This window comes from Macrobrachium nipponense, chromosome 15, assembly GCF_015104395.2.
Source record: "Macrobrachium nipponense isolate FS-2020 chromosome 15, ASM1510439v2, whole genome shotgun sequence".
In the NCBI taxonomy this organism is placed as follows: Eukaryota; Metazoa; Arthropoda; class Malacostraca; order Decapoda; family Palaemonidae; genus Macrobrachium; species Macrobrachium nipponense.
The window spans coordinates 16,655,084-16,668,025 of NC_087208.1; the positions used below are offsets into that span (position 1 = coordinate 16,655,084).

General features: G+C 39.5%; 1 protein-coding gene across 1 annotated transcript in view; it reads left to right on the top strand.

Moving 5' to 3' along the window:
- Positions 1-8,987: 8,987 nt before the first annotated feature.
- The window catches only part of LOC135226627 (uncharacterized), a 54,024-nt gene continuing 50,069 nt past the window's right edge, over positions 8,988-12,942 (top strand). The window contains exons 1-2 of the mRNA XM_064266342.1: positions 8,988-9,050; positions 9,431-9,547. Coding sequence (XP_064122412.1) covers positions 8,988-9,050; positions 9,431-9,547 — 180 coding nt within the window. The remainder of the gene's footprint in view (positions 9,051-9,430; positions 9,548-12,942) is intronic.

Here is a 12,942-nt window from a genome sequence, read left to right on the forward strand (position 1 = left end):
CTGCCTGTATTCACTTCTTTCTACTTGAGAGATGTACAGTTCGTTTCAGAGGGAGGTTACTCGCTAGGGCCGTTTGTAGTGGCTAATTCAGTGTTACGTTAGCAATTAGCTCGGGTTCAGTAGGGGAGGTAGTAGTTTTATTGTTTGTTCATGAAACTTACCTGACATATATATATAGCTGTATTTTCTGAAGTCCCGACAGAATTTAAAAATTCGCGGCACACGCAGTGGGCGGCCAGGTGGTAGTACCCATTCCCGCCGCTGGGAGGCGGATATCAGGAACTATTCCCATTTTCTATTCATATTTTTTTCTGTCGCCGGTCGGTAAACAACTGTTTACAGACCTCCGCCTAGGATTTTGAAAAACTTCATTAGCCACTTAAGTATCCTAATTATTCTTTCGATTATTAACTTGGATTTGTGGCTAGGCATACGCTATCGTAAATTTTTTCATTGCATTTGATGTCTGAAGCTAGTTAGCCTAGTTTCAGACTTTGTTGTCTGCACGGTAAGGTGAGGCTACCGGAACTTTCGGTAGACACTCGCTTAGTATATATGACGTTTACATGTTTTCTTTGCATAAGGTAATTAGTGTAATGTGTGACTGATTACGGAAGAAGGAGGATTCATTTACGCTTTTTAGAGCGTGTTAGAATCAGGAGTTTTCCTCCACAGTAAACAGAAGTTAGAAATAATGAACCTTCTAACCTCCTGTAGATTTTATTTTGCCTAACCCTGTGGTATGCTTACGGGCCTAGAAGAAGTGTCTGCTAGAGGATTACATCAAGTAATCTTAGACTAAAAGTGCTCGCTCTCCAATCAGTGTTGTGAAGTGTAGTGCCCCTTGTGTTGTGGAGGGGGCGTCAGATCGGCCCCATAATGCCTCTAGGCCTGGACCTCTGTCGGACTCCCATGACTCAGGGGAGGGCATGTCGAAAGCCGCAGAGGGTTTACGGGGGCTCCCCCCGATCTGGCGTCCCTTCGGCAGAACCTGTTGACGCTTCCCAGGCTGCTAAAGATCGTGCACGTGCACGAATCTTGAAGGATTGCTTCTCGTCCTCCGAGGCGTCCTCCCCACACAGGGGTTGGAGTTCTCGGAAGGACTCGCGCCCCTAAAGAAGCTTGAGAGAAGAGGACGCTTCACGTCCTCTCTCTCGTCACGAGAGGATGAAAAAGTAAAGAGACCACATTTTCCCTTTTAGAAGAATGCACTGGCTCTTTTTCTAAGGGACATTTAAGGAGGCTCATTCATCTTGCCAGAAGAGTGATTTGAGCCTCCTGCGGGTGAACGCTCATGTATATATCATTTATGCATTATTAAGGAGGCTCATTCATCTTGCCAGAGAAGAGTGATTTGAGCCTCCTGCGAGTGACCCGATCATGTTTACATCATTTGATACATTAATTAAGGATGGGCTCATTCATCGTTGCCAGAAAGAGTGATTTGAGCCTTTCCTGCGAGTGGGGACGGCTCATGGTATAAATCATTTCATTTAACATTATTAAAGAGGCTCCATTCATCTTTGCCCAGAAGAGTGGATTTGAGCCTCCTGCGAAGTGGAACCGCTCATGGTATATGAAACGCTCCATGTATATATCACTTATACATTATTAAGGAGGTTCATCATCTTGCCAGAAGAGTGATTTGAGCCTCCTGCGAGTGAACGCTCATGAAGTTAGAGCTGTTTCAACCTCGCTAGCATTCCAAAAGAATTTGGTAATCAAGGACATTTTCGTCTCCTCTCCTCATGGCGCTCCGTATACGTTATGTAACGTTCGCTTTACTTAGAAAAAGCAAGCTGATAAGTTTGACGGCCGGCAAGCTGCTTTGCAGTCAAACAACTTATGTCTCTGGTCGGCATAAGAAGGGCAATTTAGACGTGAGGAAGCGTTTGGAGGTGCTCGACGTCCTATAAGTAGAGACATTCTCCAGGACGCTCGGCAAGCACCTTGCGGAAGACGAAAGCCATACGTCTTCCTTTAGTGTTCCACTCTTCAGGACATCGTGCGGCTCTCCCATGGTAGACTCGCATGAGGACGTCCCTTAAAAACAAATTCCAATGTCATACGCAAAACGCGGTTCGTCATAACATTGAGATGTTGGCAAGGTCGCTCGCCAGGACGCCTCTTGGCGGGCCTTGCATGCATCAAGGCGCTCAACGAGTTCCTCTCTGAAACGTCGTTCAGAAGACTTGGTGTTCTCTGCTCAGACAACGCTCGTAGCTAAGGCAGGACTGTTTTTTTGATGGACGCTCAAGCAGGAAACGCCTTTCCAGGACCGCTAAGCAGGACACTTTTGAGGACGCTCGGCAGGACGCTTTTGAGGACGCTCAGCAGGACGCTTTCCAGCACAGCTTTTGAGGACGCTCAGCAGGACGCTTTCCAGCACGCTTTTGAGGACGCTCAGCAGGACGCTTTTGTGGACATTCGCCAGGACGCTTCGGTGGAAGCTCGGCAGGACGCTTTGCGAGAGAAAACGACTTGTTGAAGGCGTCTTATTTGCTGTTGAGGACATTTCTTTACAGAAATTTTTAAAAATGGATTCGGAGTTAGCGGAGAGACATACCCGAATTTTTTCTTCGATCTCTCTTTACCTCTTCATCGATTTCTTTGAGAATCGGGAAGATTATATACTTGGATTCCTGGGTGACTTTCGGTCATGTTAAAGGGTTTTCCCTTATTAGCAAAGTGCTAATAGTTTTGTCAAGTCAGGACGTTTTCCCCATTGTCATTTAAGTGGGGGACCCCTCATAAAATGGGGTAGTTCTCATTGACATAGATTTTAACGTTTTTATCGTTTAAGCGGATAAAACTCATTAACAAATTTCGGAAGGAGCTCTCATTCATTTTCAGAGGCTCATCCGGGGTTAAGAGAAAGACTTGTAGACTATCCAGGAAGTCTTTTGTCCAATATCATAAGAACATTGAACGGTTCTTTTTCGATCCTCGGTTCTCTCTTGATGATCTCTATTCGAATATTACTCCCTTTTCTTGGAAAAGAGTCTTGGCAAAGAGTCAAGGAGTTCTTTTAAAAGTCTCGTTCATTAGAACGTGGACAGTCGTTTTCCTTTCTTTCTCTCTTCCTCGTCGAGGAAAGATGTAGTAGAGAATTCGATGTTCAAATTACTACAATACTTACGTAGTTTATTCTTTGCGTCATTTTGCTAACGCATGGGTCAAGTCATAATACGCATATCGTATTTACCTCTGCGAGGAGAAAGCCTGAAAGAACTGTTGTTTAATGTATTTATTGACACTCCCTTCAACCTTCCAAGAGTTTTCGGAGTAAGAACAACTCTTCAGGTATTGTTACGACAACACCAACTCAGCTTCTGTATTTAGCGAATTCTGTTTCGTTTAAATAGGCCTGCTTGAGAGTTTCCTTTTGCTCGATAATATCATACCTATTCCTTCGTAAGGGAGTAGCTGGCAACTCAGGCAGATAGTATTCTGTTCACCATTGAAGCTTTTTCTTCGAGGAAGACTTCTCCTTCACTCTTTTTGATAGAGATCGAAGGTGGTCGATCTCCCAATCCTTATTTTGTTTTCTTGAAGGAAAGAATTTAGGATAGAGATCGTTGTTCAGAATACTATAAATATTACTACGTATATTAACCTCGCGACATGATTCTACTAAACAGTTGAATTGTCCGAGGGGTAATAGGCGCATATCCTAGTTATCTACGGATTGCGACTTAGACGAGAAGTATTCTAATTGAACTGCAACACCAACTCAGCTTCTGTATTTAGCGAATTTGTTTCGCTTAAATATGCCTGCTTGAGAGTTTTCCCTTTTGCTCGATAATTTCATACCTATCCCTTCGTAAAAGGAGTAGCTGCAACTCAGGCACATAGTGCGAGACGATGATCAAGGCTGCTGTTACTGTGATCTACGCAGTACCGGCTAGCTCGGTGTCATGCGCGGTTGGTTACGTCTCTCTCCCTTGCGGGAATGGCTTAATAAACCGTCTCTCTGCCCTACAATCATGGATTTTAGCCTCGGGTTGAGGAAATTTCTAGTAATCTTGAATGATCATACCTGCCGTTTACTTAGAAAATTTCAACAAGATATTCTCTTATACTTGTTAGGTGCGGGTTACCGCACGGTAACATTCTGTACGAATCTACCGCGGCATAGCACTATAATAATGCTCTCCTGCTTATGCAAAGCGCAGCCTTATTTAGGGAAGGAAGCAGGCTGAGTGAGGGAATGGATGAGTTTGCTGGGGACCATTTCCTCGCTGGAGAAGCTTGTTTTCCCTGAATAAACAGCAATTCAGACCTCTACAAATTTTCCTCACGAAGAAATTGGAATAACATCAAAGATCTTGTAATTCTAATTTTCTCTCAACGGCTTGAGGATCACCTCAGGTGATAGCGAGAGGGTGCCAGACATCCGAACAGAGAACAGATGTTCTGGCACATTGTCTGAAAGAATTGGAAGCCAAATTGGTCGGCTCTCCAGTTCCTCGAAGGGTGAGTTTGGATCGAGTGGCCCAAATCATCTCGGATAATTTCTCAGCTCTCTCATAGCTCGAGAAGAGAGAATTGGTTATGGGCTTTTGGGCACGGAACGTAACGATCCTCAAGAGGTTCGTTAAACTAGTGCACGTCCGTGGGGGGTCTTCTCGATGCGAAGGCAACAACTACTGACGTCTGAGTAATCCTCACTTAGAAGTATGTCGAAAGTGAGGAGAGACTGAAGGCGTCCTTTCGTTAAGTTTTTCGTAATATTGAAGACGAAGGAGCTTCCTCTTAAGTTGTTCCCTTATTCATGATCCTAGAGGATTAGCTTTAGTCGCCACATGTTGGCCTCTAAGAGGTTGGATTCACAGAGGTCAGGTAATTCAGAGAATTGTCCAAAGACCCGAGAGAATCGGTGTAATCTAACATCGTCACTTAGTGAAGTATCTAATATCTCTCCTCTCTGAGTCTGAAGGCGTTCAGACTATCGAGAAGCGATAAGATCTTCAAGATTAATGGCAGTCTCTTGGCCAAGGCAAAGCAGTGCTGCCTATTTTCAGTTTTCAATCGGAGGGGCCGTTTCTGGAGATAGTGAAGGGAAATGAACTGTTCCTCCACCTCGACCTCTGTGAATTTCGTCTTATGGTTCTATCTTTCCGTATGAAGTATGAGATAAGATAGAAGTCCTAACTATTGTAGAATATGCAAATATGTTGTTGACGGCCTCTAGGCTCAGAGATCCGGTTCTGTCAAACAACAAAGCTTCACGATCTTGAGGTCTGTGGAGATCTTGAAATTCTCTGGATCAAAGGTTCCGGCATGGAACTTAGACGTAGTCTGAGTTTCTGATGCCAAAAGCATTTCGAACCTATCCTTTCTGCGAACTTAATACACGTGACCAAAGGCTAATATTCTAACCGCTCTAGCCACGGCAAGGAGGGTTAGTGAGGTTTTAGCCATCATCAGAGGGTTTTTTGGCTTTAAAGGACATAATGCGGTCTGTCCTCTAAGCCTTCCGTTCTTGATAAGAACAAAAACCTGTCTAACCCTTGACCCGAAGGCTTGGAGACCAAGGGTATGGCACAAATTATTGGGCAAGGGCATTAGAGAGTCCTGTGCCCTGTAGGGTCTCTCAAGTTTTATCTTGATAAAACTATAGAAAGTCAAGGTCACGGACAATCTGCGGTGTTCCGTAAAAAGACCAAACTGGTTCATGTCCAAGAACACCCTGGCATTATAGCCAAGGAGTTCTTTTTAAGAGGTCTCATTCATTATGTTTGCATAAAGATTTGATTTTTTTAATTTTTTCTTAATATCAATGCTCAAGAGGTGAGGGCGCGGCCTCGGAAGCATTTCAACAGAGCATGACACTCAGTAACATCCTGAGTGTCACGCTTTAGCGAGCAACTCTGGGTTCGCTTCACACTCCCGACAATCTGCGGTGTTCCGTAAAAGACCAGACTGGTTCATGTCCAAGAACACCTGGCATTATAGCCAAGGAGTTCTTTTAAGAGGTCTCATTCATTATGTTTGCATAAAGATTTGAGATTTTTTTTTCTTAATATGAATGCTCAAGAGGTGAGGGCGCGGCCTCGGAAGCATTTCAAACAGAAGCATGACACTCAGTAAACATCCTGAGTGCCACGCTTTAGCGAAGCAACTCTGTGTTCGCTTCACACTCCCCGACGGGATGTGAAGACGACATTTCAGATCCGTTAGTTGCTAGGACCATACATATCCGTAGATATATTATTGGGTGCAGGAAGCAACACGAATCCTATCCTATAGAAAAGGGATAGGTGTGCTTTTAACTTTGAAGGGTTGGTCGCTTGAGGCGCGTTCCTTTTCTTTAGCCTAGAAGTTGTGGAACTAACTTTGATAGGTTAGGTCAGGTGGTGGTTTTAGCTTCGGTGCCCTCAGAAGTATGGTCATATGGTCTAGTCACATTGTGGTCACGCCCCTGTTGACAGATCATCTAGAGCGCACCAGCATTACAGGTCTCTACCTCGCTGGCAACTCTAGTAACGCAGAAGCAGACTTTGGTGACAGTAATCACGAAGTCGGCTATGCTAACAGGTCAGGAACCAAGATGTATATCATCTACTTAATTTAGTTTCCCTAAAATCCTATTCTGTCTCTTCCCACCATCCGAAGGTGGGATTCAGCTATATATATATCTGTCAGGTAAGTTTCATGAACAAAATGTTATTGTTATAATACAATTAAGTTTGTTCATACTTACCTGGCAGATATATATAATTAAAGTGCCCACCCACCTCCCCTCAGGAGACAGTGGCACTGATAAAATATGATAGAAAATGGGAATAGTTTCCTGATATCCGCTCCCAGCGGCGGGAATGGGTACTACCACCTGGCCGCCCACTGCGTGTGCCGCGAATTTTTAAATTCTGTCGGGACTTCAGAAAATACAGCTATATATATATCTGCCAGGTAAGTATGAACAAACTTAATTGTATTATAACAATAACATATTTCTCATTTTTTGTAGATTTAGTCTGCCTACTTTTCAAGGGTTATGTCTGGGTTTGATGTACTATCCCTGGTAAGTAGTACGTATGTTGTTTTGCATCAGCTCAGCTCCCTCATCGCGACTTCTGGATTCATCACTCGCCTTCAGTGGATGTCAGGAGAGATCTGCCCTTGGAACTTATTCTCCATACATGGGAAGCTAACAGCCACATGGGAGATATTCAGTTCCACTCCATACATGATATAGGTATATGGGACTTATCCTCTATACATGGGAGGCTGTACAGCCACATGTGAGGTGTTTAGTTCCCCTCCACACATGAGAAGTTTATGATACTTCATGGGAGGTTAGATGGACCAAGACAAGACTTAGACTGATCAAACTAACATTGAGGTACTCGTTCCCTCCGTTTCTCACCTGAGCATTGAGTGAAGGTGAGTTAACAGTATTAATCCAAGGTAATAGTTTAATGAGTTTATAGCAATGTACATCGGTTGGTCGGCCTGAAACAAGTAGTGAGCCCACCTCCATTAAAATGTTGTAAATTGGGCTAATTCAGATGTTCAGGTGGTGTATAGTAATATGGAGTTTTCATATGGTGTATTGTAATATGGAGTTTTCATATTAAAACTAATATTGTAATACCTACCTGAACACCTGAATGACCCCCCCCTCCTACCCTCGTCAAATGATTAATGATTTAGTGATTGATGTAAGTAGTCACTGTCGGCCGGTTGCCGGCGGCAGCGTTGCCAACCATGGACAGGTGACTCAGTAACAATGTTTATCTGCAGCGTTGGTAATACTGGCAGTTAAAATTTTACCTAAGTGTGGGTAATTTTGTGGAGTGTTGTTCGAGCTGGTCAGGTGACCAGGGCTAATTCAGGTGTTCAGGTAGGTAGGTAGTACAATATTAGTTTTGATATGAAAACAGTATGGTTGTCATGTTTTGTGAAGATTGCTTTTGACATTAGTTACCATTTTGGCTTCTATGCCAATGAGTGCTTATTTTGGGTTAATAAAGAAAAGATAGCTTGTTTGTTTACAGACTTGAGATATTATTATGATTGTTCCAAACTTGTTGGAGCAAGTCTCCCACAGTATGCAGCAGGAAATTATGATTGCCTGAAACTAATTTGTGAGGGTATAAGCAGTTTGTGTGAAAGTAATAATGAAATATTTCAGGACAAGAAAATATCTGAAATGGTACGTTATTGTGATAAAGCCTTAACAAACCTGAAGGCCATGACAGAAGGTGGTCGTCGTGTTCTCCTGGTGGCAGCAAAAACTACTCCACTAATGATAAGAGATGCCATGTCAGGTAAAGCTTAACACCTTTGTTATAAATGATGCTGTTAGGGAAAGTTTGAATTGTGTTCTTTTCATAGGTTATAGATAATTGCCCAAAATTTTAGCTCTTAAGAATCTTCTAGTTCATAATTTTCTTTGGAATAATATATCCCAAATCGTTTGCATGTAGAACATTTTGTTTAGATTTACATTTAATTTTGTAAAGGAGAAAAATTTAAGTATTGATTTTTAAAATTAGAATACATTATTAATTTTGTCTTTGTAATGAAGATAAATTCAATATATTTTAGCAAATGAATTCCGATTTCATGCTGAAATTTATTATTCTGCAGCACTTCCTGTTTTTTTACCTTTTATCAGTTTTTTTTTCTCCACATAGCTGTCCAACTTCTTTACTTTTGTTTCCCATTTTCACTACATATTAAAAGAAAAAAAAAATTATCTCTCTCTCCTCTTCTACTCCAGAAAATCTCTCTCTCTCTCAGTCTATCTCTCTCTCTTCTCTGCCTCTCTCTCTCTCTCGTTGTAAAGTTTTCTATTTGGATTTTGACTGAACCAATCCTAGAAGTAAAGTGTAGCCCCAGTAGAAAAAAAAAAAAAAAAAAAAGGGTTGGAGTTTTTTCTTATATATTTGGAAATTTATTTATTTCATTTCAGGTTTGTTTTTGCGAAACATTAGAGCATACTCCAGTTTTGACAGTGGTAATGCAACAAGTGTCTCATGGAGGTATTTCTCTACTACCGGATTGGATCTAATAAATCAATAATTTACTATGACTTTACGGTAAGTGTTCTTTTAATACTCAACCGCATCCAAGGTGCGGCTTACTGTTTTTAATTTTAAGTCAACTTTTACCAAACATACTTGGCTATTTTATTATTCAGAGCTGGCCCATAAGTAGAGAGAGCAAATAAAATACCATACAGATAAGAGGGGTGAAAACTCATTTCTAAAGGACATCTGTATTATGTACCACAGTTCTTGGGAATGTTAACTTGAAAAGACATTGATAAAATAGATAATAGACAGAAATGTGGTACAGATTTGCAAAAACATTTTTAGTGCTTTTTCAGAATTTTCATAATTGTTATGAATAAACTGTTCTCACACTAGTATTAATTTGCTGACTCATCTGTTATTTTGTTTTTTTATGTATTTTACAGAGTGGTAATAGTCTTGGTCACATTGGCTGTGAAGCAGATGTGTCATGTCTTACAATCTTTTCTGGTCATTTGATAGCTACATGCTACGATGGACTTATTAGAATATTTTCACTCTTTGTAAGTATATTTCATTCTCAGACCTGCCTAGAATAGCAATAAAAATTCTTACATTGCTTTGTAGCCAGGATATCAACTGAATTGATAGGCTTTTTAATTATCTTTAGCTTTCTTTTACATGTAAACTGTGTTGTGCATTTTATCGCAGTTATATAATGCTAATCCACTACTTTTTCAAGACTTTAATGAAGTATAGTTTTTTTGTTCTTTCAAAAGACTGTAGCACAATAAAGTGTGCTCTAAGTAGCACACTTTTAAGTGGACAAAATAGGGAAAAATTCTAAAGGGGACAATTATAGAAATTCCAGTAAGCTTCATGTATGTTATGCATCTATGTAAGAGAAGAGATGTTAATTGTGAGACCATCAAGTCTCTTGTTTAGAATGCATACAGGGCACACCTTTGGTTTTTGTTTTCAGTTACATATGAATTGGAACAAGGTAAAGTTGAAGAAATTGGACAGGTTGGTGTGAAGAGGCCAGAGGGAGCTGATGAAAATACCTGATAAAATAAAGCAACTGAGGAACTATGACACATTAAAGAAGCTTCATTACCAACTACAGTGTATCCCGCAAGGCACAAACACACACACACACACACACACACCACACACACACACACACACACACCTTGGGATGTAAGGGGAGGTAATGCTTTTGAATACTGAACCTTACAACTCATACAGATGGTCTTTGATCTCCTATCATCGTATGTCCAAAGTTTCTTTCATTTTGTCTTGTTTCATTACTGTAGAAATGCAGTGACTCCTCATAATCCATCACTTGCCCCATTTTTAAGGCAGTTTTAATATATATATATATATATATATATATATATATATATATATATATATATATATATATATATATATATATATATATATATATATATATATATATATATATATATATATATCTAAATTATGCATGGTAAATTTGGAAGCAAATTGCTTCAGCAATCATTTCTTATTGCTTCAGTAAACTTGTGGATAGAAGAAAATGCAGGAAAACTGGTAGTCATAGGTATTTTCACTCTCTAAAAGTTTAGATATTTTTATATTGGAAGAAATCTTTAAAATAGAATCATTATGGGAACATCCCCCCCCACATGTCATGAGTTAGGAAAGGCCAGGGATTTTAAGTACAGTGGTTACCTCGTTTGTTGAACATTTCTTGTCGAACTTTCTGTATTTCTAAAGAAATTTTATAGAAAATTTTGTATCGTTTGTCGAATAAATGCTAGTACTTCGAACTGACCTAATTGTCTACTTTATACTTGTATTCGACGGCCTACTGGTCTTACAAGTTAAACTGTATTAAAAGAAATGTTTTTGTCTACAGCATACAGTTTAATGATAACTATATTTGACAAAATAAATCAAAGTAAAAAGCATGTAATATAAAATATAGCATAAAAGATGTATAAAATCGTATGTAACCGCAGTGACGTCACGCCCAGCTGACTTTAGACTGAACAAGGGAGCATTGATATGTTGAGAGAAGAAGAGAGTTTAAGTATTACTTTATGTAAAAGCAATAACAGTTCACATAAAAAAGGGAATTTCCCAATAAATTTAACGTAATGATAAAATATGAAAAGTCATATGTCAATACAGAAAAAAAGTCTTATTGAGCCAGTGTTCAGTGCGCCGAGTGACAGTCTGGTCGAACAATATTAACAAAATAGTAAATGAAAGAACAAAGCTTTTCACAATAAAATTTAACATAAACGATTAACAAAATCATTCGTCATTGCAGTGATACACAGCTAACTTGAGGTAAAGGGAGGTCCATTTATATTTTTGAGTAATAATGAATGAACGATTTTAAGTTATGATGCGTCGTGATGTTGTTTAGGAGAGAAGAGACGAGACAGTAAAATCTTCACTGTTCAGTGCACTAGAGAGAGAGAGAGAGAGAGAGAGAGAGAGAGAGAGAGAGAGGGGGGGGGGGGGTGGGGGGGGGGGGGGGGGGGGGGGCTTTGCTTCCCACTGACATATCAGCTGGGCTGGGATGATTATTCGCCCATTTCTTTCACTTACGCTCAATCTGCCCAAATCACTTTTATTTTTGTTACGGTAAGATACCTATCTAGTGACAATTCCTTATTATGATTTTTTACTATTGTAAAAGTAACTCAGCTCTCTAATAAACAAACTGGTGCTGCTTTCACCTTCTGTATGCCTTCAATTGTTTGTTTAAACTGGTTGCTTGTGAAAAGTTTTTTATTTTATCTCTTTCCTTTTCTGGCATTCTTGACTTATTACTTATTTGTTTGCAGAAATCCTCATGTTTGTTTTAAAAGTCTGCCATTTGCCAACAGTAATTGATGTGTTTTGGCATAATTAATCTCTTTCGTGCACTTACCCCTTAAATGCCTATTGGACGTATTTTACGTCGACGAAAATTGACTGTCGTGTGCTTAATTGACGTAAAAATATGTAGACTCAAAACAGTTTTTTTTTAAAATATTCGCAGAAAAATATTTATAGGCATACTTGGCAAAAAATTTTGAATCACACGCCTTGAGGGATGCTGGTAGTTCACGGATCAAGCTGTTGTTTTGTTTACAAGCGTTACCCAGGCGCGCATGCGCGAATTTCTTTCTCCTCGCACTAAAAAGCATCAACGACACATCTCAGAAATTATTTTGTCACTTTGTCGTAAATTTTGCACCATTTTATATTAGCCATTACATAGAGTTTTACATATGAAAATGTGCGCAATTTCATGTAGAATACAACCAAAAACAACTCATGGTTGTAGCTTTTATCAGTTTTGAAATATTTTCATATAAATCACGATAAGTGCCAAAATTTCAACCTTCGGTCAACTTTGACTCACCGAAATGGTAGAAAAATGCAATTGTAAGCTAAAACTTACATTCTAGTAATACTCAATCATTTACCTTCATTTTGCAACAAATTGGAAAACTTTAGCACAATTTTCAATTTATGGTGAATTTTAAAAAAAAAAACTCTCCTTACGTGTCCGTGCGGTAACTCTTCCGAAAAAATCAGAAATTCTTTTGTGAGTTTGTCGTAATGTTTGCACCGTTTTATATTAGCTGTTACATAAAGTTTTATATATGAAAATATGCACAATTTCATGTAGAATACAACAAAAAACAACCCATGGTTGTAGCTTTTAACAGTTTTGAAATATTTTCATATAAATCATGATAAGTGCCTAAATTGCAACCTACAATCAACTTTGACTCAATGGAAATGGTCGAAAAATGCAATTGTAAGCTAAAACTCTTACATTGTAGTAATACTCAATCATTTACCTTCATTTTGCAAGAAATTAGAAGTCTCTAGCACAATATTTTGATTTATGGTGAATTTTTGAAAAATAATTTTTTCCTTACGTCCGCGCGGTAACTGTCGTAATGTT